The 24071-nt window shown below is 40.2% G+C and overlaps 1 protein-coding gene across 4 annotated transcripts in view; it reads right to left on the bottom strand.

The window, feature by feature from the left end:
* The window catches only part of RAP1A (RAP1A, member of RAS oncogene family), a 119705-nt gene that overhangs the window by 28039 nt on the left and 67595 nt on the right, over nt 1–24071 (bottom strand). For 3 of the 4 annotated variants that reach the window (XM_060772791.2, XM_067468080.1, XM_060772792.2), the window contains exons 2-3: nt 22373–22443; nt 3408–3491 (exon numbers count right to left, since the gene is read on the bottom strand). In XM_060772791.2, the coding sequence (XP_060628774.1) occupies nt 3408–3464 (57 nt within the window). In that variant the 5' untranslated portion in view covers nt 3465–3491; nt 22373–22443. The remainder of the gene's footprint in view (nt 1–3407; nt 3492–22372; nt 22444–24071) is intronic. The other variant, XM_067468081.1, reaches the window with a different exon arrangement.

Raw genomic sequence — 24071 nt, 5'->3', positions numbered from 1 at the left:
CTAGTATCTCAAAAGCAGAAGAGTCCCATTGGCAGGTGATTGCTTTTGTCTCACTGGAGGATGAATTGAAGAATGAACCATTGTCAGCATGATGAAGTTTTATACAAAGCTGACACCAAATTGGTACTCCAAATCCAAGCACCAGGTGTCAACTACATCTACCAATTAAAACCATTACAACATATCAACAAGCCATAGTCCATTCTGAGCAAATTATATGCTTAAGACACATTGGATAACTTCATTCCACACCAAGAGTTTTAACCATTGTCCCTTCCTCGTTGTAAATTGTCAGTTTATCAGATTAACATGACTAAAAAAAATGGAGGTAAGGTCTTGATAAAATTTGATAAAAGCTGTCATATCTCTAGTCATGTCATCACAGGCGCATTCACTTACATAAAGAGCAGGCAAATTGCAGTCATCTACACCTTGAGTCCCCTTCGGGGGAGATGAAGCAGGCTATAAATAAATATTATTATAATAATAATATACATTGCTAAAACTGGACCCCCCACTGTTGCCTATGCTCCCTTAGGACAAGCACCGACAGTTCAACATCTGAAGGGGCATAGGTTGCCCACAGCTACTTGCTCTGCCATTGGCTCCCAGCCACAATTTTCCACTGGTCTTTAGGTAGCCTGTGCATGTTTTTTTTAATCAATGCAGACATGTTTCTCTCTGTTTGTATTGTACCTCCAAGTTGCCTGTTGACTCACAGTGACCCCTTTAATTTATTAGGGTTTTCTTAGACAAAGAATATACAGAAGTGGCCTGTTTGTTCCTTCCTCTGAAAAATAACCTACAGCACCACTATTTAGAATTAGTTGAAGCTGCAGGTTGGGATGAGCTCCTGCCATCAGCCCTTCTGCTTACCCAGCAGTTCAAAAATAGCAATGAGAGTAGATAAATAGGTACCACTTTGGTTGGGAGGTAAAAGGCGCCCCTGAAGACATGCCAGCAATTCGCTCAGGAAGGTGACCATGGACAGCAGGCTCCTTGGTGTGGAAAAAAATGGAACAAGAGAACCTCCCCATGGCCGAGTTGAGCACAGCCTCCAGATGCCAGATATGAAAAACAGGGAAGTCTTGCCTCTGTCTGTGTACTGTCTGTCTTTGCTATAACGGCACTGAATGGCATTGCCATATATGTATTCTGTAATCTGCTCTGAGTCACCTCAGGGAGATGGAGCAGAATATAAATAAAGTATATTATTTATTATTATTTTATTAATACTATTTTAAAGTCACCTCATTACCAGGTTACTCAGGGTTACATACAATGAAGAAAAACATTAAAGCATAATAGAAATGCTATTAAATGATTTTAATGTGGCAATTTTAATCTGGAGAACTAATTATCTATCTATCTATCTATCTATCTATCTATATATATATATATATAATGTATATGGATGTATTTATTATGTGTTTTATGTCATCTTTGGCACTGAATTGTTGCCTGTTAGGAAGCCGTTCTGAGTCCCTCCTTGGAGGCCGAGAAGGATTGGGTATAAATGCTTGAAATAATAATAATATACAAAATATTAATCACCCCTCATGTACTTGGTTATTTTTTGACAACTGAGGAAATAGGTCCAGAAAAAATCTTTATCTATCTATCTATCTATCTATCTATCTATCTATCTATCTATCTATCTATCTCACATTACATTGTACTCTTATTTTATTTTGGAAACAGCATGAACAGGACCAGAGTCTCAGATTATTGTTGTTGGTCTCAAAAGCACTTTTGGTCCATTATATTTGCTATATAGGGTATAGGAATCTGAAAGGTCAACTTCCATCTTTGGTCTTTTCATAGAAACAAAACCAGGTTTACTTATTTCTCCTTCCTAAGTTTATATAAAACTTTCAATAAGAACAGAAATATGCTACAAAGGCTTTTTTAAAAACCCCTTCCATTAACTTACTTCATAAGGAAAGAGGCAGTGAGGCACAATCTCAAAGAGCCACAGGGAGACTGTCATGAGCTACATTTTTGTGTCAGTAGTGCTTTATGTGAGGCTGAGCAAAGTATTGTACGGATTTACAAACCCTTCCATTCTTTATCTTATTACTGTGAAAGGTCACTATCACTCCTATAAAGGTGAAAAGAGTTCTTGTTTGAGGCCACCCAGGAAGTCCAAATCTAACATTGCTAAATGATCAAACTGGCTTTGAGTTTAAAAGCTACATTAACCCAACACAAACACTTTCGTGGAAGAAGTGTGTACACTTTTGGGCATAAGATATCTCCCTCACTGCTGCTCTGGTTTTATTATTGTTTAGCATTATGTGGGCAAGCATGAAAAATGGGCACACCCTGGCCTTGTAGTTTTTAGTCTATATGTCTATTTCAGCACCACATTGAAAGGCAAACTGTCAGTCCTAGAATCCATTTCCTTCAAAGACCAACACCACAGATCTCATTTTATTGAAGACTAGATGTCTGTTAGTTAAAACAGGAAAACAGTAAGAGGGAGGAACAGCAATTCAAGGTTTACAATTTAAAATAGCCACATATGTTTTCCAGCATCTAAAATGTCTTATTTTTAAATGTCTAACAATTCAGCTCCAACAGCTCAGTCAGACCAGTAGTTCCTGAGATATTTGATGTGATGGAATGGCATTTCCCCCCCACAATGTGTCAGGGACTTGTACCATATTTGTACCATATTATTACCATGTTAGCATAGTTTCCTGGAAACTTTCCGTGGACCAGCAGCTGATGGCTCACAAACTGGCACCGTGCCATGGACAACCACTTTCAGTAGCAAAAGCACTAGCAAGAGTATCTCACAAGTTTTATGACTACAATTACAACTGCAAGCAAATAAAAAGGTTTCCAACAGAAACTCAGCACAACCACTGCAGAATCTTACAGACGGGCAGTTAGTTATCATTTGGTTATGCAACGTATCATGAAATCAAAAGAAGCTAAAATAAACACGAACCAACTGCCAAGGAAGATGCCACCACAGATCTCAATCCTTCCTTCTGATACCCTGATTATCTTTATCATTAAAGCACCATCTCTAGTAATGCTAGTATGTTATGGAAGCCAATAATATTTTCCCTTTCTGCACTAATGTATGGTAAAAAGTGCATGTTTTTCCAGAAACAAACAAACAAACACGCAGGAGGAAAACTGTCATTTAGAGATGTCAAACTGACTGCAGAATTTGAAGGCAATTTCCTCCCTAAACTCTTAATCCCGCAACATTTAATTCAGCTCCCTGCTCCTACATAATCTCCAAGCTATACTAAAACATTTTCCTGAGTGATTGCAGCTATCTTTCACCTATTAATTATTATAGCAATAACAGCCAGTTGGTACTTCCAAAGCTGCTTTACTGACAAGACTCTAAAAGGTTTGTAAAGCATCATCATTATTATTATGCTCACCAAGGCAGACTTCCCCACGCCGCCTGATCCAAGGACCACTAGCTTGTACTCACGCATGATGTGGTCTATACAAATACTGACAATCTGAAAAAGAGAAGAAAATAGTGTGAATTACACTTTCTCCGTATTAAATAATATATAAAATACTTACTAAGGATATAAGGAGCCTCTGGATATTGACAGTATCTTTGGATTCACATGTAAAGGTGTATGAGAATGACAGAATAATAGAACTGGAAGAGACCACATGGACCAGAGTCCAACCCCCCTGCCGTGCGGATCTGATTTGCCTATTCTACTTATCCATTGCAGATATACCTTAGGTAACAAAGACTGACAAAGAAGCTACTTTTTACAAAGTCTTCTTATATCTGCCCAGCTTTCACGTTCTCCTCCTTCTCCTCTGTATAGATGGACGCTTCCTTTGGGCAATACCAAAATTGGGAGGATGGGGAAACAGAATTTCAGAGATCTTGCAGCAGCAAGTCTGCAGTATACAGCTTTACAATGCAAAAAAACTTTAGCAGGGAAAGAGTGGAATTGTGCTCTAACTGATCCTTCTCTGCCTGTATGTGCCTATCTACAAAAGCCAAGGTAGAAGGTCTCCAGAATCAATGCATTGTCGAAGACTTTCATGGCCGGAATCACTGGGTTGTTGTAGGTTTTTTGGGTTGTATGGCCATGTTCTAGAAGCTCTAAGGATGCTTGTCCCAGATGCAGGCGAAACGTCAGGAGAGAATGCTTCTAGAACATGGCCATAAAGCTCGAAAAACCTACAACAACCCAGTCTCCAGAATCCTTTACTGAGTATATAACAACAGCAAAACAGAGAGAGAAGGAGAAGATGTCTACTTCACCAACCATTCCAGGAGTCCCTGTTGGTGCAATGGGTTAAACCCTAGTGCCAGCAGGACTGCTGACTGAAAAGTCAGTGATTCGAAACCAGGGAGTAGGGTGGGCTCCCATCTGTCAGCTCCAACTTCTCATACGGGGACATGAAAGAAGCCTCCTACAGGATGGTAAAACAACCGGGCATTCTCTGGGCAATGCCTTTGCAGACAGCCAATTCTTTCACACCAGAAGCAACTTGCAGTTTCTCAAGCTCCTGACACGAAAAAAATCCCAACCATTTCAAACAATTTCCTGAGTTACAACTGATAAATAATTTGTGGGAAGGGGAACTTTGCACAGTAACAGTTCATGGTTAACCATTACAGGCTGTCCATTAGAAACTTTGAGTGCACAAGCAAGCGGGTCATATGCAAAAGCTGTTTTGGGGACTTCTAACAGGGAGTCAGATACATCAAGCTGACTTTTTTTTTCTCTCTAGAATGGAATGAAACATTAGCAATTCCAGACTTATTAAAACATAGCCTCATGCAATACTGAATTAATCGGAACATACACTGTAGACAATAAACAAAAACTTCACTTAACAATGTTATTTTACTTGATATATTCTCTTTAGAAGAAATATTATTTACATGCAGCAACAACATAAATATTATTCAAAAAACCCCAAAACTAAAACACAAGCAGACAAAGGAAATCTCTACCAGAAAAGTATCTATTGAAGAGTAATTCATTACATAAATTCCCTGCTTACGCATTTTGAACAGCTATACAAGCTTTTAAAATAGCTGCATGTGATTACTTGGTATGATATAAATCTTTGTTCCAACCATTTTATTACTTTTCACATAGGTAAATATAGATAATACACTAATACCAGACAGATAAACAACTCAGGGTTCAACCCATTCAGCCAAGATATGAACATGCAGCTTCTTTGTAAGAACTAAATAGAAAAAAATAAAGGCATAGAAGGGGGAATTAAAATCCAGATTTCTTTTTAGAAGATACAATTTCCTTCCCAAACGCATCATCTCATTTAATTGTCTACTTATTCTCTGCTTATTCTCATTTTGCATGAGTGATGAAATATTGGGTTTTCTGTGTTTCAACATTTTTATTATTATTGTTATTATTCACCATTAGAACAGTTTCGCCATCCTCAAAAGTGAGCTAAAGGTGATTTAACAAAACATTTCTACACAAAGGAAAGGAAAAATTCTGAGTTAGGTCTACTAATGGATAGTCAACACATAACACCACCCAGTCTGTCTCTCTCACGCTAAACCAAGAGAGCAACCAATCTACACAAATCATGTTCATCCATTACACTCATTAACATACAACACACAAACACTTTTTTCTTCCTTTCCATTAGTGTCAAGATTACTCCCCTGTCCTCCCTGTGTATCTCTTCCAGATCCATTTCTCTGACCTTTTTACCCATGTTCTTTTTTAATTTGCACAACATTCCTGCATATCTCCCATCACCACCAAAAGACATTTGTAACCTTGTTTATCTCCTCCCCTCATATTGACCCATATCTGCAAAATGTTATTCTCTTTCCCTGCACCCCACAGTATTTACTCACCTCTCCTCTGTGCATCCCTACAATGCTCTATGTTCCATGAAATAACCCCAAAGTATGCTGTTAATCCACTCTTTTCATGTCATTGAAAAACAATTATTGGGTTAAACCAAAATTGGGGAAAATATGGATTTGACTGAAGGATTGAAAATGCTCATCTGGGTAAAAAACCCATTGAGTTTGGACAGTCTTACTTCTGTACAAACAGGCAAAAGATTGCCCTGTCCAATGTATCATATTGATAGCTGCACAAGCACATGATGTAGACTAGGCTTGTCCAACCTAAAGCCCAGATTGCTATGAATTATTATTTATTTACCATATTTGTATACCGCCTTTCTCAGGCTGAAGGCGACTCAAGGAGGTTTACAGTCAGCAACAATTCAATGCCCCAATACCATAAAATACAATTAAAACATTAGCATATAACATAAAACCATAACAAGATACCATCAGCATCTCCTTGTTAAAAACACTATCCATTCACATCGTCCAGTCATTCCGTTGTCCTATATTTGCCTGTTACACTGCATTTGGGAACGCTTGCTCAAAAAGCCAAGTTTTGATGTTTTTATAAAATGTTAAAAGGGAGGGGGCTGATCAGATATCCCTAGGGAGGGTGTTGCACAGCTGAGGGGCCACCACTGAGAAGGCCCTCTCTCATCCCCACCAGGCGTCTCTCATCCCCACCAGGCGCATCTGCGACGAACTTAAAGTCCTAGATGGTTCATAAGGAGGGATACATGGCCCAATACAAAATAGTAAATTTACTTAAAACATTAAGGGTTTTTTTAAAAAAAAAATCAACTGTACGTTTTCCCCCCGTTCCTTTAATAGCCCTTAGTCTAAGGGCTTCTTCTAAATCAGGATGCACTTTAATTATTTTAAGAGCTCTGATATTCCAGGATATCATTAAGCACCTAAAATGCAAATATCATGTTCTTTTATTATTTGATGTTCAATGATACGAAAATACTATTCACATGGGTGAAGCCTTGGAGCACTGACCTACAAGGCAGCTAGAAATGAACTCTAGCCAAGAAGGCTCTCCTTAAAAATCCTTCCCTCAGACATATTAATAGCTGCTTATGCAATTCATTTTTTTCACAGTCAATTGCACAGAAGTATGTGCAATTAAGCAAGAAAATTATAGTGGTGAGAAGACCAAGATTACTTTCCCATCCCCAACAGAGAATGATTTAGGTCAATATTTTCTTGCTGTAAAAGGTCAGACCTCACTTGCCATTGCCAACTCAGAAACCTTTGTGCTCCTCAAAGCAACGGCTGTGCCTTTTTATGGAAATCTCTCTAGTCACTAAGCTGCACCAGAAAAACCTTTCATTCTCTTCAAGATTACTCGACAAATAAGGAAAATGACAAAACCAAGGATAAACATTTTAACAGTGTTTACATTATAAACCAGTATTCGCTGCCCCAACAACGCAGCTTGGCCAAGGCATTACATCACTTGCTAATCATCTTTACAGCCCTCCCCAAGATAGCATGCTCCCAAGTAAGGATTCAGAAAAAGCAAAAGCACATTGGTTCTTTTGAAGAAATCTCAATTTCAGCAGCTGCCTCAAGATTCATGCGCTTCCCAACTATGACCTTTAACTTTGTTAATGTGCCCAAGAGGAAGGTATATGCAGGGAGGGGGATATAGATGCAGTACATATACTTGTGTACAGAAGATCACTGCTGACTATTATGATATTATATGCTTCAATGAGAACTGGTTATCAACTTATGTGAAATGGCTGCTATTACTATCCGTGTGAATAGTGTTGCTTATCAACAACACACAGGAAAATAGAAAATTGTCCTACACTGAATATGAACTTTGGCCCGTCTGCTTCAGGACTCAAAGACTACAGTAGGAAAAGCATGAAAGTAGCATGCACTTTGAGCCTCTTTTTGTAGCTCCAAATCCAAACTGAGCCCATGTCCTCACTCTATATATTTTTAACCAACAGATGAGAAATGCTTTCAAATCCCAAGTGGAATAGTAATGTCTCCAACATGGTCACAAATCAGATAAAAGAACTGGAATTAAAATGAAGGTAGATTGCTAATCAGCTCTAGTACTAATTTTAATTGCATTTAGGCCAGGGGTCCCCAAACTAAGGTTCGCTGGCCGGATGTGGCCCTCTATGGTCATTTACCCAGCCCCCAGCCCTAAACTTTAGACTTAGGGTCACTCTAAGGCACACAACAACAACAATTCTAATTAACTTGACTATCTCAGCAACCAAAAGCAGATCCACGCTTCCCACTGAAAAACTGGTAAGTTTATGTTCGTAAAAATTGTTCTTCATTTTAAAGAATGTGTTTTTCTTTCATCTTTTTTGCACTACATATAAGACATGTGCAGTATGCATAGGAATCAGTTCATTTTCTTTCAATCTATAGTCCTTCCCCTTGTGTGTGTTCCCCTCCCAACAGTCTGAGGGACCATAAACCAGCTCTCAGGCTTTAAAAGTTTAAGGACCTCTATTTAGGCTGTAAATGTGTGAGTGTAGTCCACAACACAGACAAAAATGGGCCTTGCCAAAGTTTGAAAGTTTCATATTTGAAAATTGGGGATCTGATTACCTTGCAGTGATTAGTAATTTTAAAAAGCATGCTCAATAAAAGATACAAAGGTTAAAAAAAAGCATGTGCTATGTCAAAGAGATCTCTTTCATTGCTTGGATAAAACATCTCTGTGAAAAAAGTGAGAAAGATATTACTAGCAAAAGGGAGGGTTTCAGGCAGAGGTTTTTCTAGTACTACTTGATGCCAGGAATTGAAACTTTGATTTTGTGTATGAGTAATAAATAGGGCATCAGTGGCTGAAGTACCATGTCCAATGTAGAATGCACATTCCTTCTACAACAAGCAAGAAAAGAGTAACTACTGGACCTCTCCAATGTAGACCCGCAGCCATATCAGTTGTTACCCAAAGCAATATGTACACAGTTGCTTACTAATTGGGCACTGGGGACACAAGGAGTCATGGAAGAGTCACCCCTGAAATCTTCACACACCCAGCATCATTCCAGACTTTTCTGTATAGAATACAAAGGCTTGAAGACATCTCTGTAACCATGTTTAGTCACAGTAGTGTCTCAATTAAAGTTATAAATTTGGGGTGCATGTTTATTCACAAAAAAGAAAAGCCAAGAACGGGGGCAATCTAATATAGGAAAGGGTACCCTAGAAGATAAAGACCTTCACACTGAAGGAAGATAAATGAGTCTAAATTAGATAACATACCACATGCGGAAACATATACACCCCCAGGCAGTATAAAATACATGAAGGGGTTTGTGAACATTTTTATTTATTTAACGCCCTGCCTTGCTTCCAGAATAGAATTCAAGACAGCTCACAACCATTTAATACAAAGCCAGATTTTAAAAGGATGCATACAAAATTTCAAAAGGAGCTAAACTACAGTTTTATTTAAAACACAAAGTTCAAAACAGATTTTAAAAACCAAACATCTAAAGTGTGAAAAAATATAAACACAATATGTTGTTGCCTGCCTTCAAGTCATTTCTGACTTATGGTGACACTAGGGGAACTCGGTTTTTATGGCAATATTGATTCAGAGGAAGTTTGCTTTTTCCTTCCTATGAGACCAAGAGAGTGAGACTTGCCTAGGGTCATCCAGCAGGCACTGAGCAGGGAGTCAAACCTGGTCTCCAGAATCATAAATTACACCCAAACTACTACACCACTGTGACTCAGAAAGTGACTGAAAGGCCCAGGAGAACCAACAGAGAACACTCCCCTTGGCCAGTTCTCTGCATAGATTATCCTCCAAGGTGACCAAAGCTGTCTCTGTCCCATAATCAGGCCTGAACCTTGCCCGACAATGGGAAGTTGGAGACTGGTCTGTAGGTGTCCAGTATAGAGGGGTGTAGGGAAGGTTTTTAAAGAAGTGGTCTCACTACAGCCTGCCCTGATGCAGGGAAGAGTTAATCACTTCCCTGACCCACTCCACCAGTCCCCTTCTGACCTGTTTTATGAAACAGGAAGAGCAAGGATCTAGAAAATATGTGGTGGCTCTCACCCCTCCAAAAATCCTGTACACATCCTCAGGCTGCACAAATTGAAAGGTACCCATCAACACTGGACGAGTAGGTGCCAAGGTTACATCCACCAAAGTTGTATCAACTGTGGTGTCCAAGCCAGAACAAATCCAAGTGATCTTATCTGCAAAATGGTGGGTAAGTTCCCCACAGTGTGCTGTTGTATGGCCAACATTCCCTTTTTGGCCAGGTTGGATTAGACCTCTAACCTAGAGTATTGATCTGGGCCAGAGAGAAGGGGGGGGGGTCACCTTGTCTCCTGTGCTATGCTAATAATATAATATAATATAATATAATATAATATAATATAATATAATACTAATAACTAATAATACTAATAATACTAATAATACTAATATTATTATATCTTTTATATTACACATAATATTACTAATAATATTACAATATAATGGCATAGTACAAAATAGTAATATATAATATTGATATTGTACGATGCTATAATATATTGTATGTATGTATATATATATACCTTGTAAGCCGCTCTGAGTCCCCTTCAGGGTGAGAAGTGCGGCCTATAAATGTTGTAAATAAATAAATAAACAAACAAACAAATACACCCGAAACAGCTGGACGGTTTTTGTGCTGCAGCAATAGTATTTGTATAAAATGATCTTTTTGGTGCTTTAATTGTCCCACCATAGATCTTCAGATACATCTTGGCTTCTTTTTGGTCTGAATCATTCTGAGTTTTCTGCCACTGTCACTCTAGTCCCCGTCTCACTTGTTTAATTGCTGCCAGTTTCTTAGTGAACCAGAGGGCTGATTTAGGTCCACTTTGTGAGAAGGGCCACTTCGGAGTAATTGTGTCTATCGCTCTGGTCATTTCCCCATTCCAGAGATCGACTAGGGTTTCAGCAGATCACCAGCCTTATCAGTTGATTCACAGACAATTCTGATGGGCAGAGCTGAGAGAGATTGACTCCCCCATTCTCATCCAGCCAGGTCTCTGTAATACATGCCAGGTCGGAATGCTCATCTAGGATCAAGTCCTGAATGGCAGCTGTTTTGCCATTTACTGGCCTGTCATTAAACAGCATCATTTTCAGCCCAGAGGGATTGCTACCAAGGCTATCCAGATTATTTGAGATTGGGGGGGGGGGGGAGTTTTGGATTAAATAGCACCCAAGATCCATCTGTCGCAACAAACAAACTAAATGCCTGCCTAAATAAAAAGGTCTTCCTGTGGAAATAGAGCCAACCATTGCTAGATCTCCCATGGAAGGGAGTTCCTCAACTTGGGAGCAACCATTGAGAGGGATCTATCTCATGTTCTCACCAAGCATGATGGTGATAATGATAGTGATACTGCCAAGAAAAAGTTCTCCTCTGCAGATCATAAAGTTCAGCCAGGCTCGTATGGGAAAATAGGTCTTTCAGAGAGTGGAGAGATTTGTGTTTCAGTGTTCTCCACTATAATCAGCAACTTTCTAATATTTATATATGGGTCAGAATACCTGCAATAAACCTTTTTTTGTCACTGATGATGAATTCAGTCCCAAGCCTGAATAGTTGCTCTATAATCTCAAGGAATCCTGTGACAACCCGTACCTGATCTCTTAAAAAAAAATAACAATAACAGCAATGATGTTTTTAAGAGGCATTGACCTTCTACCCTGCTACTTTCATGCCTTTCCAGAACAAGGATTCTTTCCCCACAAAAATACTTGGCACTTGATTAGGCAACACACATATCATAATCTAATAGGCCAAATGTAATATATTTGTGGCAGCAATTCCTTCTAATTGCACAAAAAGATATGTGCAGAATGATAATGGCCACAAATGAAATCACTCAAGTGTTTCACTGATGTTGTCGTATGTGTGTCATTTAGTTAGTAGGTCATGAAGAGGATAACAACCCACTACTTGTGCAGGCATTTGAGTCAACTGTTCTGGCAATTACCCTGCTGGCTGGCAGCAATGGAAAGAGCAATGAAGTTCTGAACAAAGACCACATTGGTTCTTCTTGAACTAATGGCTTGCAAAAGGAATCTTCTGAATAGACATCTGTACAGTTTGACATTGTAGTGCACAGGATACAGAACTAGGGACCGGGAAGTTAGGAGGCCCGCTCTTGGCTACAGAGAAATTGTGTCATGCATCTTTTAATCTTGTCTTATTCTCAGGAAAAATGAGATAGAATTTTTTAAACAACTTTGTTAACAGATAAGGATTTTAATGAATGACATTTACTATAATTTATGCCCGGCCATTTCTATCCCTCACCTCAATTGCCACAATTGATCACTAATAAAGGATTACAATTTAGACATTGCTATGTAAATTTTGAAATATCACATATGACAGCTGCAAACATAAATAGCTACTAACTCAAGGGGTACATGAATTGTGCTACTGTGGAAATTGATCCCCAACAACTCTATGCTATTTATCTTCCTGAGGCAATCATGGGGTTTTTGTTTTGTTTTGTTTTGAGATTTCAGCTTTAAAGAAAGGTAGACCAAGAGTATGCTATTCAAGGATGAATGCCTTTGGATTCAATTGAGGATTTTTTAGGAGTGAGGCAGTAAAATGTTGGGCTTGCAGGGATTACAGCCTTGGCAGGTGGCACATGTGTTTAGATGGGCAGAAGTCAGTGAGTGAGTAAAGGCTCAGTGTGGTGTGTGAACTAATCCCATCTCCTGCCTCCCTGATATCATTTTCTAAAGCTTTAAGTCTTTCTCCTGGTTTTGCTCAATGATGACATGCAAAGTATCACTTAACCCTCTTTCTTAAACACCCTACCACTGGAGTAGGTACAGAGCCCTCAACCTCCTCTTAGGTTCAGAGCTCTCAACCTCCTCTTCAATAATCACTGTTAAGAGATCCTAAAAAGATCCAGCTTTTCCAAGCCTCCAAAACCAATGCCCTGAACAGGGGAGATTGAGTGTTCTGTATTCATCCCAATAATCTCTTTACGGGTTCACATTATTTAGGCTTTTGCAGCACCTCCTCACCATGAATGACTGCACTAGGTGACCACTGACATCATAGTAAGCTAAAACTGGACTGATAAAGTTGGATTTACATTTCCACGTGAAGCTTTAGACATCAGCTTCTTTCATATGCATAATATTGATCTGTCCACTAATTGAGATATCGGAATTTAAAAACCATCTAAAGACCTATTTCTTCTGGCAGGCCTACCCAGCAAGTTTTCATCACAAATTTTAAACTTGCGTCTCATATTTAATCTTTGTTCTGTGTATTTTAATATGTATTTTGTAGAAACACATTTTAATTTGTAGAATGTTTTCAGATAGTTTGTGTGTTTTAGCGATGTTGTAACCTACCTTGACCCACAAGGAGAGGCGGGTAAGAAATAAAATTATTATTACATTATTATTATTATTACTCAGATTCCATTACATCACAGGGATGTCGAAATGTTTAATCAGATACAAAGATTTCTGCCATAAAACATCTGGTAGAAATTACAAACTGCATTACAGGAGCAAATGCAGAATGCTCAGGCCTATCTACAGTAACCAGGCAAAACTGCCAAAGGCCTGACTGATATCATTCACAGCACTTACTCATTTTCTTGAATTTTACTAGCTTGGACCTCCCTACTCCTGACTGGTGCTAAGGAAAGGCAGATGATTCTTGGTCATCCAACTACAATTTTCTCTCCGTGTTTAGCTGTGTGATATTAGCACAGAGTTGTCTGTGAAATGAAGTTCATTACTTAGTTCCTGCAACACCCAAAATGAACACACAACCACTTCCACCTTGCCTGTTGGGGGTGGGTGGATGAGAAGGGTGCTCCTGCCTTTGGGACTTTAGACAGGATTGCCAGGAATTTTCAGTGAAGCGAAAGTAAACTTCTCTATTCATTCAGAGCCTCTCCTTTAAGCAATCCCACACTACTTGAGCCCTGTCCTTTTGGGAAAAGCCATAACCCAGAATCTGTACCTCCTTATAAATCAGAGGACTTACATTCCCATAAATCAGAGGACTTACATTCCCATAAATCTGTATATAACTGCATAACATAACCTAAACAGGAAATACTAGAGCTATTTGAACAAAAGGTCAAAGGGCTTATAATTCAAAGGGAAAGGGGGAAAGTAGCTAAGCAGGGAGTGGAAAACAGCAAAGTGTCTTTACAGATGCACAGTACAAGCCAAACTCAACTCAAAAGCGGTAAGTACAAATCTATGAGAACTAGGTTTGGATGGAATGAAACATGATTGGAAGCAACAAAATGTTTGCTACAGAAGATTCATGCAACTAGAGCCTTTTTATCAGATGACAGACATGAGCTTGTTTTGGAGATAATTATGGACACTGTTTCAGTAATTTATGAAACAAGATTCTAGAGAAACCTTTGTCAACCTGATGCTTCCGAATATACTTGATTATACCTCCCACTATCCCATAGACATGTTGGCTGGGGAATATGGGACCCTGAGACATCTCTCTATATACATAAATGAAGAGCCCGTTCAGATCATGATAGCAGTGTGTGAGTTAAAGAAAGCTTTGATTTTATACTTCAAAGTAAACTTGCAGCTAATCCATGACATTTCACCCATCTTCACTACTACAGCTTTATCCAATTTTCTTTCTCTGCTGTTGCTAGCATATGAGACTTAGTTCTTTCAAATTTGCTGTCACAAGGTAAACAGTAAAACTGTCACAGATGGCATGAGAGAGAATTTGGCATACCCAAGAATTACTTCCTTACGATTGTACCTAGATACAAGAAACACATGCTTTCATAAATAAAAGCAGCCGTAGTGATATATAAAGAACATAAATAAAATTCAAACTCTGCAGGTGTGCAATGCCTTCAGTAGAACCAGCTGTAATTTCACAACTTTCGTACTTTCAGTGCATACTTTCAGGTTCTTCAGAATTTTATATCAGGCTGACACACACACACACACACACACACGGTAAAAATAAAAAATGGGAGTCAAAGCAGTGTTTGCACTTTGATTACATGTTTTAGGCCACTACGGTATATGATTAGTGTCAAAATAGATAGCCTTGGTGAACGACTCATAGGAAAACCCACTACATATTACCGTTAGCAAAGGCTCTTGGAATAAATGTTATATTGGACCTTCCAAATTTGACCAAGTACACTAGCTAGATTCAAAACCATAAAGCTGTTGCTTCTTTGTATTTCTACCGCAAGCCACCAAAGAAACCTTTGTCTTTCATCTACGGCTAATGGTGGATGTCTGAGTTGCTATTGCCTTTGCAATTGAGGAGAACAAACAGTTGTCATGTCCACTGTGTTTGCTTTTACATTCATAACCATGAAGAAATTCATGGTTAGCACTGCAGCATTTATTTATTTTTTGCACAACTGCTCCAGATGTCTCTTGTGTTTCTGTATACATGAAGATAGTGATATGTGTAACAGTAAATTAGTTAAACTGAGAGAGCACTTAAAGTTTCGGTGAATCTACACTTCTACTTAAAGATTACTCTGAGTAGCAACATTCACTTCCTTCATTTTGCAAGGCTACAGTTTTAGCCTGGAACTAGATGAGGGGAATTCTCAACTGTGGATATACCAGAAGAGCTAGAACGAAACAGGAAGCTCTATATTTAATCCTTAGGAGAAGCTAAACATTTTAAGGAAAGTACCAGTGGAGCTTATTATTAAGCAAATTCGTTTCCACAGATCAATGGTTAAAAAGGCAACACAATCACATAATACAGCATCTGCTAGAATCCCACAGCCAAAGGTCATGGTGGAATAAGAGATTCTCAGAACTGTAGTACAAAAACGTATTCTTTTTTTCAAAGTTCTGTCCTGTAAGCTCAGAAACATGGATTCACATAGTGTTTGGCTCAAGTCATACAGATTAGACCTGAACCAGTATATTCAGTTTAATAAGCCTTGTGCAACCTTCTCCCTCTTTGTCTACTACACTGAAATAAACCAGAAAATTTTCAATTAGCTATGACAACCCGTCTTAGCATATGAACTGGGGCTGCGCCCGTATCTTGGGAAGTCTGACTTGGCCACGGTAGTCCACGCTCTGGTTACATCCCGTTTAGACTACTGCAACGCTCTCTGTGTGGGGTTGCCTTTGAAGACAGCTCGGAAGCTCCAACTAGTCCAACGCTCGGCAGCCATGATTTTAACAGGAGCGGAGCGCAGGGAGCATACAACCCCCCTGTTGCGCCAACTCCACTGGCTACCGATCTGCTACCAGGCTGAATTCAAAGTGCTGACGTTGGCCTTTAAAGCCCTAAACGGTTCTGGCCCAAGCTACCTATCTGACCGCATCTCTGCCTATGAACCCACCAGGACTTTGAGATCTTCCAGGGAGACCCTGCTCTCGATCCCTCCTGCTTCTCAAGCTCGGCTGGCGGGGACGAGAGATAGGGTCTTCTCGGTGGTGGCTCCTCGGCTGTGGAACACCCTTCCTACGGACATTAGACTAGCACCATCTCTAATGGTATTCCGCAAAAAGGTGAAGACCTGGATGTTTGTGCAGGTGTTTGAGTAATTTAGTGCATTCTGGTAATGGAATATAGGAATGGAACAATGGACGACGAACCTGGACTACGCTTGGATGATGAGAAGATTGGGTACGGTTGTTTTTCGTAATAATTGTGCATTGTAATTGCTTATTGGTAATTTATGGATAATGTGTTAAGTCAATTGTTATATGTTGCATGGAACCACTGCTGTTTCTACTGTTTTTACTGTTTGTGAACCGCTGTGAGTCGCCTTCCGGCTTGAGATACAGCGGTATATAAGCAAAGTAAATAAATAAATAAATAAATAAATTATAACTACTAAGTACAGAACAAGCTAGAAGCTGAAAACCAAGTTTGAAGTTGGTTGAAAATGTAAGCTTATTCCAAATCTGGTAACATTGTGTGTGTGTGTGTGTCTTTTAATCCCCCAAATAATAGAAACAATAATTAAATGAGGATATTTGCAGTTTACACCATCATGTCAAGAAGAACAATGGAAGGAACAAAATTCCTTCATATCTCTGTTACACCATGATACAAGTATCTGAATGCATGCATTCTGTCCGACACAGACTTGTCTTCTGAAATAGAACATCACTTGCACAACCATCCATGAACTAAAAGAGAGCAGGAATAAGCTTAGCTATATAGGAATACCCAGGGCCGGCCCTAGGTAATTTTCAATGGTAAGCAAACATTATTTTGGCGCGCCCCCCCCCCCCAAAAAAAACCAATCACTGAAAAAAAAAGGTAGAGGTGAATAAAGAGTTACCTTAAAGAAGAGAGTGGCACAGAGCAGCAGCAGCAGCGAGGATGCCCCTCTTCTCCTCCAGGGTCTTCCTCCTCCTCCTCTCCATTTGGAGGTGTCTAAACGGAGAGGGGGAGGAAGAAGAGCCCAGAGGAGAAGGAGATGGCCAAGCCTCGCTGCTGCTGCAGCCGGACGCTCCTCTTCTCACCCCCTTCGAGGCGAGGCCTCGAAGGGGGCGAGAAGAGAGTGGCACAGAAGCAGCAGCAGCAGCGAGGATGCCCCTCTTCTCCTCCAGGGTCTTCCTCCTCCTCCTCTCCATTTGGAGGTGTCTAAACGGAGAGGGGGAGGAAGAAGAGCCCAGAGGAGAAGGAGATGGCCAAGCCTCGCTGCTGCTGCAGCCGGACGCTCCTCTTCTCACCCCCTTCGAGGCGAGGCCTCGAAGGGGGCGAGAAGAGAGTGGCACAGAAGCAGCAGCAGCAGCGAGGATGCCCCCCTTCTCCTCCAGGGTCTTCCTCCTCCTCCTCTCCATTTGGAGGTGTCTAAACGGAGAGGGGGAGGAAGAAGAGCCCAGAGGAGAAGGAGATGGCCAAGCCTCGCTGCTGCTGCAGCCGGACGCTCCTCTTCTCACCCCCTTCGAGGCGAGGCCTCGAAGGGGGCGAGAAGAGAGTGGCACAGAAGCAGCAGCAGCAGCGAGGATGCCCCCCTTCTCCTCCAGGGTCTTCCTCCTCCTCCTCTCCATTTGGAGGTGTCTAAACGGAGAGGGGGAGGAAGAAGAGCCCAGAGGAGAAGGAGATGGCCAAGCCTCGCTGCTGCTGCAGCCGGACGCTCCTCTTCTCACCCCCTTCGAGGCGAGGCCTCGAAGGGGGCGAGAAGAGAGTGGCACAGAAGCAGCAGCAGCAGCGAGGATGCCCCCCTTCTCCTCCAGGGTCTTCCTCCTCCTCCTCTCCATTTGGAGGTGTCTAAACGGAGAGGGGGAGGAAGAAGAGCCCAGAGGAGAAGGAGATGGCCAAGCCTCGCTGCTGCCCCACACTCCTCTCGCCACTCTACAAGGTGCACGGGGCATGAGGGGAGGGAAAGGCGTGCACCTTTCTCTTCTCCCTCGCACGCCTTTCCTGCCTCTGCCGCTAGGAAAGGCACATGCAGGGCGAGAGGGGAAGGACAGAGGCGCGCGCCTTTCCCTTCCCCCTTGCCGCATGCGCGGCTTTTCTGCTTCCTCCCGCTGCTGCCCCCACCGGCGCTGCTCATGGGACGAGGCCCAATTGGAGGGAGGGGCATTTAAGGAGGCGCGTGAGCGCCCCTGGGACAAACAAAGTATTCCGCGGTCGCTTACTTCGCCTAATGGAAAAGCCGCCCCTGGGAATACCCAAAGCTTGCCCATTCAAATTAAATGCATACAAGACTGTATGTTTTATTGATACATCTCAAAATCTCCCATTAGTTAAATTAGGCCTCTTGTTGCTTGGTCAGCAGATGCCTTTACCAGACAACGCACCTGTTTTAAACAGATTCTTTTAGGTGGACTGCAAAGCTCATAAAAATACAATTCATCTCAAGAGTCTTAGTAGAACCAAGTGAACTCCAAAGTTGTTTATTACTAAGGTTAAACAACATGACATTCTTGGCTAAGGAAATGCATGTTATTTACTGATAGATGAATTTAATATACTTTCTGTAATTGTGTTCACCATGAATTTCTGAGCTGGAAAAGCTGGCCAAAGTATAATGCATTATATTAAAGGCTCAATCTTATAAGAGAGTGCCCGTGTACACTGTAATTGAGTAACAGCTGAATAACTTCAAGCACTTCTTAGAACTCAGTTGACTATCAGCCTTAGGATATAGGTCAGTGATACTCGCTCAATATTGAATAAATGTATGTATGGGAATTTAAGTGGGTTGTTTAAGTCTATGCTGCCAAAGCCTGGATTGTAACCTTAAGGATGGACTTGTGAGTGTGATCAAATATGGGCCAGATGTTTGTTTTTAAATTACTTTCTACATTTTCTGTAATAACAGGCGGTTTTCTGGGCAGCTTACAATAAATAAAAGTTAAAACCAATTACAACATAGTCACAAAACATGCAATTTCAAAAATCATTAAGAAGATTTTGAAGATTGAAAGATTTAAAAAAAACTGAGGAGGTGAAGTGCAAAAAGCTCTTCAGCTAACATCCAAAAGACTACTTTTGTAAAATGTCAGGCAGACACTTTAGGGTGACCACAAGACTTTATAATGATAGTATGTGTCTGCTTTGCTGAGATCCAATGGTTCTCTCAAGCCCAAAAGAGGTTTTCGGATATTGGGTTCTCATCTCCTCATGCTTCATTAGCATCAGAACCTCTCCCATCCTGACACATGAAACCCAGAGACTTCCAGAAAAAAATGTCCTGTGATTGGGCTTTGGGTCATATTGGACATTTCACTTATGCCTATATTTGAGGTTGTGAAGGAATTTCCCTATAGGTAGTACAGTACTGCTCTGGGATATTTTTGCTTTCCTTGTCATGGGAACTTCTCCCTGTCATGGGAACTTTTTTATCTGAATGAGTCATCTCAGGTCAAATGCCCTGCCAGCATCTTTCCCCCTGCTTTCCTTCTGCAACATTATTACTGCCTCTGATTTCATCCTTCAGAGAGTGGACTGATGGACAAACAACCCAGCTTCACAGCAGGAGGATGGACCACTTAATTTCATTCCTAACAGAGGGAACAAAGAATCAAAAGACTAAAATAAAATTAAGAGAAAACTTGAAAACCAGACAGAGTTAAAATGTTTGATTTCTAATTAGCAACCAAGGGACATTTTTCACTACCTGCCAAAATGTTATCAGTGGATACTTCCTTATTTATTTATTTATTTATTTATTTTTAGAAAAGGCACTCTCCAGCTATATAGAGAATTACTTTTTGGTGGTGGAACATACAAAAAGGATTGAATAAGCAGTTGATGACATAAGTGTGTGTTGATATGATAGGAAGAGGACATTCAAAAACCCTGGCCTAAAGTCATTTAGAACATTATATATATATAGGTAAGCATCAATACTTTTACTAGCTTGCTCTAGCCCCGTGGTTTATTAATATCTATTGTAGTTGACAAGAAAGCTACTGGGCAAGTTCAATGACAATGAAATTTGCATGGAGCCAGAGAAACATTATCAGGTTACCAAGAAGGTATATTAATGCAGTTTGGTCTCCTGCTAAAGTGCATTCATTTAATACGTAAGTACTAGACTCGTGAGCCATCACCTTCTTTTTCCTCTGTTATTTCGCATTAGTGTGTATGTGGGTACCATACTGTAAGTGATGAAAAAGCAACTGGGATGTGCCCATCTTCTTCATATTTTATTTAGGCCTGAGTCAACAATAATTTGCATTATATCAAAGTTGAACAGAAGGCAGACAGAAGTTGTGACTGATGGTTATGAAATATCTATTTCACTTCTCCAGATCTGAGTAAGGCAATGGCAACAGCCAGGAAAACCTTAAAGCATAGTAATCATTTATTTAATAACACCTCTTTAAAAAGAAGTCATAATGTGGTTCCTTTCCAACTGTCTCATCATGAGGTAAAAGACATGGTTTATCACTGCCTCCTTCTGCAGAGTACTAACACCTAGAGAACTAATAGCTAGATCCGTGTTTCTAATGTGTGGTCCATGAACCACCATGGTCTGCAAGAACGAAAATATGGTCTGCGGCCTCACCATTACTACACCGTTGCCTCAAAACCACCGCTGCCTCAAAATCAAAACTACTAACATTAGAGAGTGGTCCCTGGACAAGTGATCCCTGGCCAAAGTGGTCCCTCGTCAAAAAAAATATGGTTGGGAACCACTGCACTAGATGAAGTGCCACTCCCATTCTCATCCTCTGCCAGTGCCATCTACCACCACCAATTCTGCTGGTGCTCAGTAGTTTCTCTTCTGGATCACTACCATCACTAAGACTGATTTATACGTATCAGGACTATAAGATGATGTGGTTTCCACTGTTTGGTTATGGGTATGTTTAGCCCAGCTTTTCAGCAAAATCCGTCTGATTTGAATGATTCTATTACTTCAAGGCTACAGTTACCATGGACTGAGAAAGAGATGAATAATGGGTCCCAGACCAAATTATGCCTGAATTTCCCCTAAAAATCCCAAAATGGCAAGATTGATACTATTGTATGTAGGACATACCATGAGACGATTCACATGTAAAGACGATACTTCTATTAAAAGTGAGAGGCAAGAAGAAAAAAGGAAACCTATATAGCAGACAAATTAATTCAAGAATGTAGGTAACAGCTCTCATTCATAGGATCACCATAATTCAAAACTGACTTGATGGCTAAAAACAACAATAACGTACTACTGTATATTTTATTGATCAATTATTCCAGTGGTAGGCATAGTGCAGGCCTGGCGTTGCATGCAATCTGAAGGCTGTTTTGGGTTGTAGCTTTCAATCCCTCCATACTTTCTAGACCAGTTTTTTTATTCATCTCAAAAGTCAACTGCTTATTTTGGATCCAGCAAGAGTAGCAGTTTACCTCTAAAATATCTTGCAAGGCCACATATACTGCTTAACTTAAAAGCCCATTTTTGCAAAGGATTTCAATCTGATTATGGAGAGGGACATTTTTGGAAACCCAGGTAGCCCCAAAGGGTTTCAGGGAGGAAAATCACTCCTGTAATTTGCTCAATCCTGTTTTTTATTAGCTACTGGGACCTTGTTTTAAAAAGGGTTATTGTTTTATTTTTAACTTTTTGCCAAAACGCCCCACCAAAGGACTCATTTTATACTGTCTCTGTACAGCTTATTCAACATTTCATAATTTAAAAAGGATTTTCCTCTTAAAATACAACACATCTTGCATTCATAAACCTCACATATAAAATCAGCCTAAATATCATAAAAGCCCACCTGATCTTGGAAGCCAAGCAGGGTCAGCTCTGATTAGTACTTGCCTAGGAAACTGCCAACCAAAATGCCATAGACTATATTTCAGAAGAAGGAATTGCAAACTATTTCAAAATATTCCTTAAGAAATTCATGGGGTTGCTATACATCATCAGGCAACTTGAAGGCATGAATACACACCACACACACACACACCTGCAGTTAGAAGGACCTGGCCTGAAGTCTTCAAGAGATGTTTCACTCAGAGCTGATAGTTCTAAACTTGATGAGCCAGCAGAACACCATCAACAAAAACAGAAAGAATTTGAAATGATACTTACCTTGACATACAAGATCTCTCATCAGTGTTGACAGCACCTGCTAGAGGTCTTCCCGAACTCCCTCTGAGGGACTGAAAAACAAAAGAAGAAATATTGTCAAACATTTAAAACTGTTTTCAAAAGTACTTCACACAAGAAACAAAGATTTGCAGGTGTCAACTCCTGATTTTGATTTGAATAACTTTGAAGCACCCCACCCCCATATTTTGTATATGTCATCAATAAGACTCAATGGAAGAGTATCACCACATAATAATTAAAATTAGCTGAGACCTGTAAATATAGACTACTGTCATCAGAATAGCATTCCTGGTTCAAACAAAAGCTCTGTTCTGTTTTCTACAAACACATCACTTTTTTATCATGGAACAAAATAATGGAATGAACACTTTCAACAATATGATGATATCCAAAGAAGCCCACCACCTCCCACTGCACATTCTTACATTATATTATGCTAACTGCTGAACAAGCAAACATTGTCTTTAAAACACCATGCTGTACTCAGTGACTAATACTAGAAAACAATAGATGTTTGCATAAGCTGTTTGATGAGTTTCATATTAATTTGCTAAGAATTCGAACCTTTTTAATTTATCCAGTGCTGCTTCAATTGGGATAAACAACGGTCACACAAAATGATGTTCCCTCATATTTGAGCCGCTTTTTTTTTTTTCAAAAGAAAAATATAGCACAATCCAGCATACTAGCTTCTGAAAGTCACGGCTGCTTGGAAGAAATGCAAATTGATTGAAATGAACACTAACACAATGCATCTTCTAATGACAGCAAAGCTGAAGAATGAGCATAGTTATCTCAAACGCCTTTACACAGAGCACACTGTTGACACAAAGAACATACTACACAGCTACTTCTATATTTAGAAGCAAAGGTTTTTGACCGGTGATGCATGGGGTTATAGCAGTGGGATTTGTGGGGTACTCTCTCAGTGTTTAAATGTTTTTTAACAGGACAGAATAACGAGATTATAGTACAAAAAAATAAAGATATTACGGACATGAAATTGTAAGGATTGCCTCTGCAAGTGTTTGGCTTAAGTGCATCTTTACAAAAAGCTGTCATCTGTTCAAGTCAAGACTAATCAATTAGCATGAATGCATGTGGCCCTTTGAGCAAGTTGCTATACTATGATCAAGTATTGCATCTAGGAAACAGTGTATGCTGCAACTAATAGCATACAGGGAGCATACAATTCCTCTGCTGAACCAGCTCCACTGGCTGCCAGTTAGCTACCGGGCTCAATTCAAAGTGCTGGCTTTAGCCTATAAAGCCCTAAACGGTTCCGGCCCAGCTTATCTATCTGAACGCATCTCTTCCTACGAACCCTCCAGGAATTTGAGATCATCCGAGGAGGCCCTGCTCTCGATCCCGCCTACTTCGCAAGCACGTCTGGCGGGGACGAGAGACAAGGTCTTCTCTGTGGTGGCCCCTCGGCTGTGGAACTCCCTGCTTAGGGACATTAGATCAGTTCCCTCCCTCCTGACCTTTCGGAAAAGAGTAAAAACTTGGCTCTTCGAGCAAGTATTTGGAACCTCCGAATAAATAGACAAACTTTAATTGGAAAATGACCCAGGAACGGCCCAAGACGATGGAACGGATAAGGACTTGAATGAGAGGATATAGTTTTTAGCTTTTAATATTGTTATTATGCACTGTCTTATGTCTAATTGCACTATAA

Source organism: Anolis sagrei, chromosome 4 (assembly GCF_037176765.1).
Source record: "Anolis sagrei isolate rAnoSag1 chromosome 4, rAnoSag1.mat, whole genome shotgun sequence".
NCBI classification, from domain to species: Eukaryota; Metazoa; Chordata; class Lepidosauria; order Squamata; family Dactyloidae; genus Anolis; species Anolis sagrei.
Note: the sequence above shows the minus strand (reverse complement) of the source record. Positions and strands in the feature narration are given on the sequence as shown.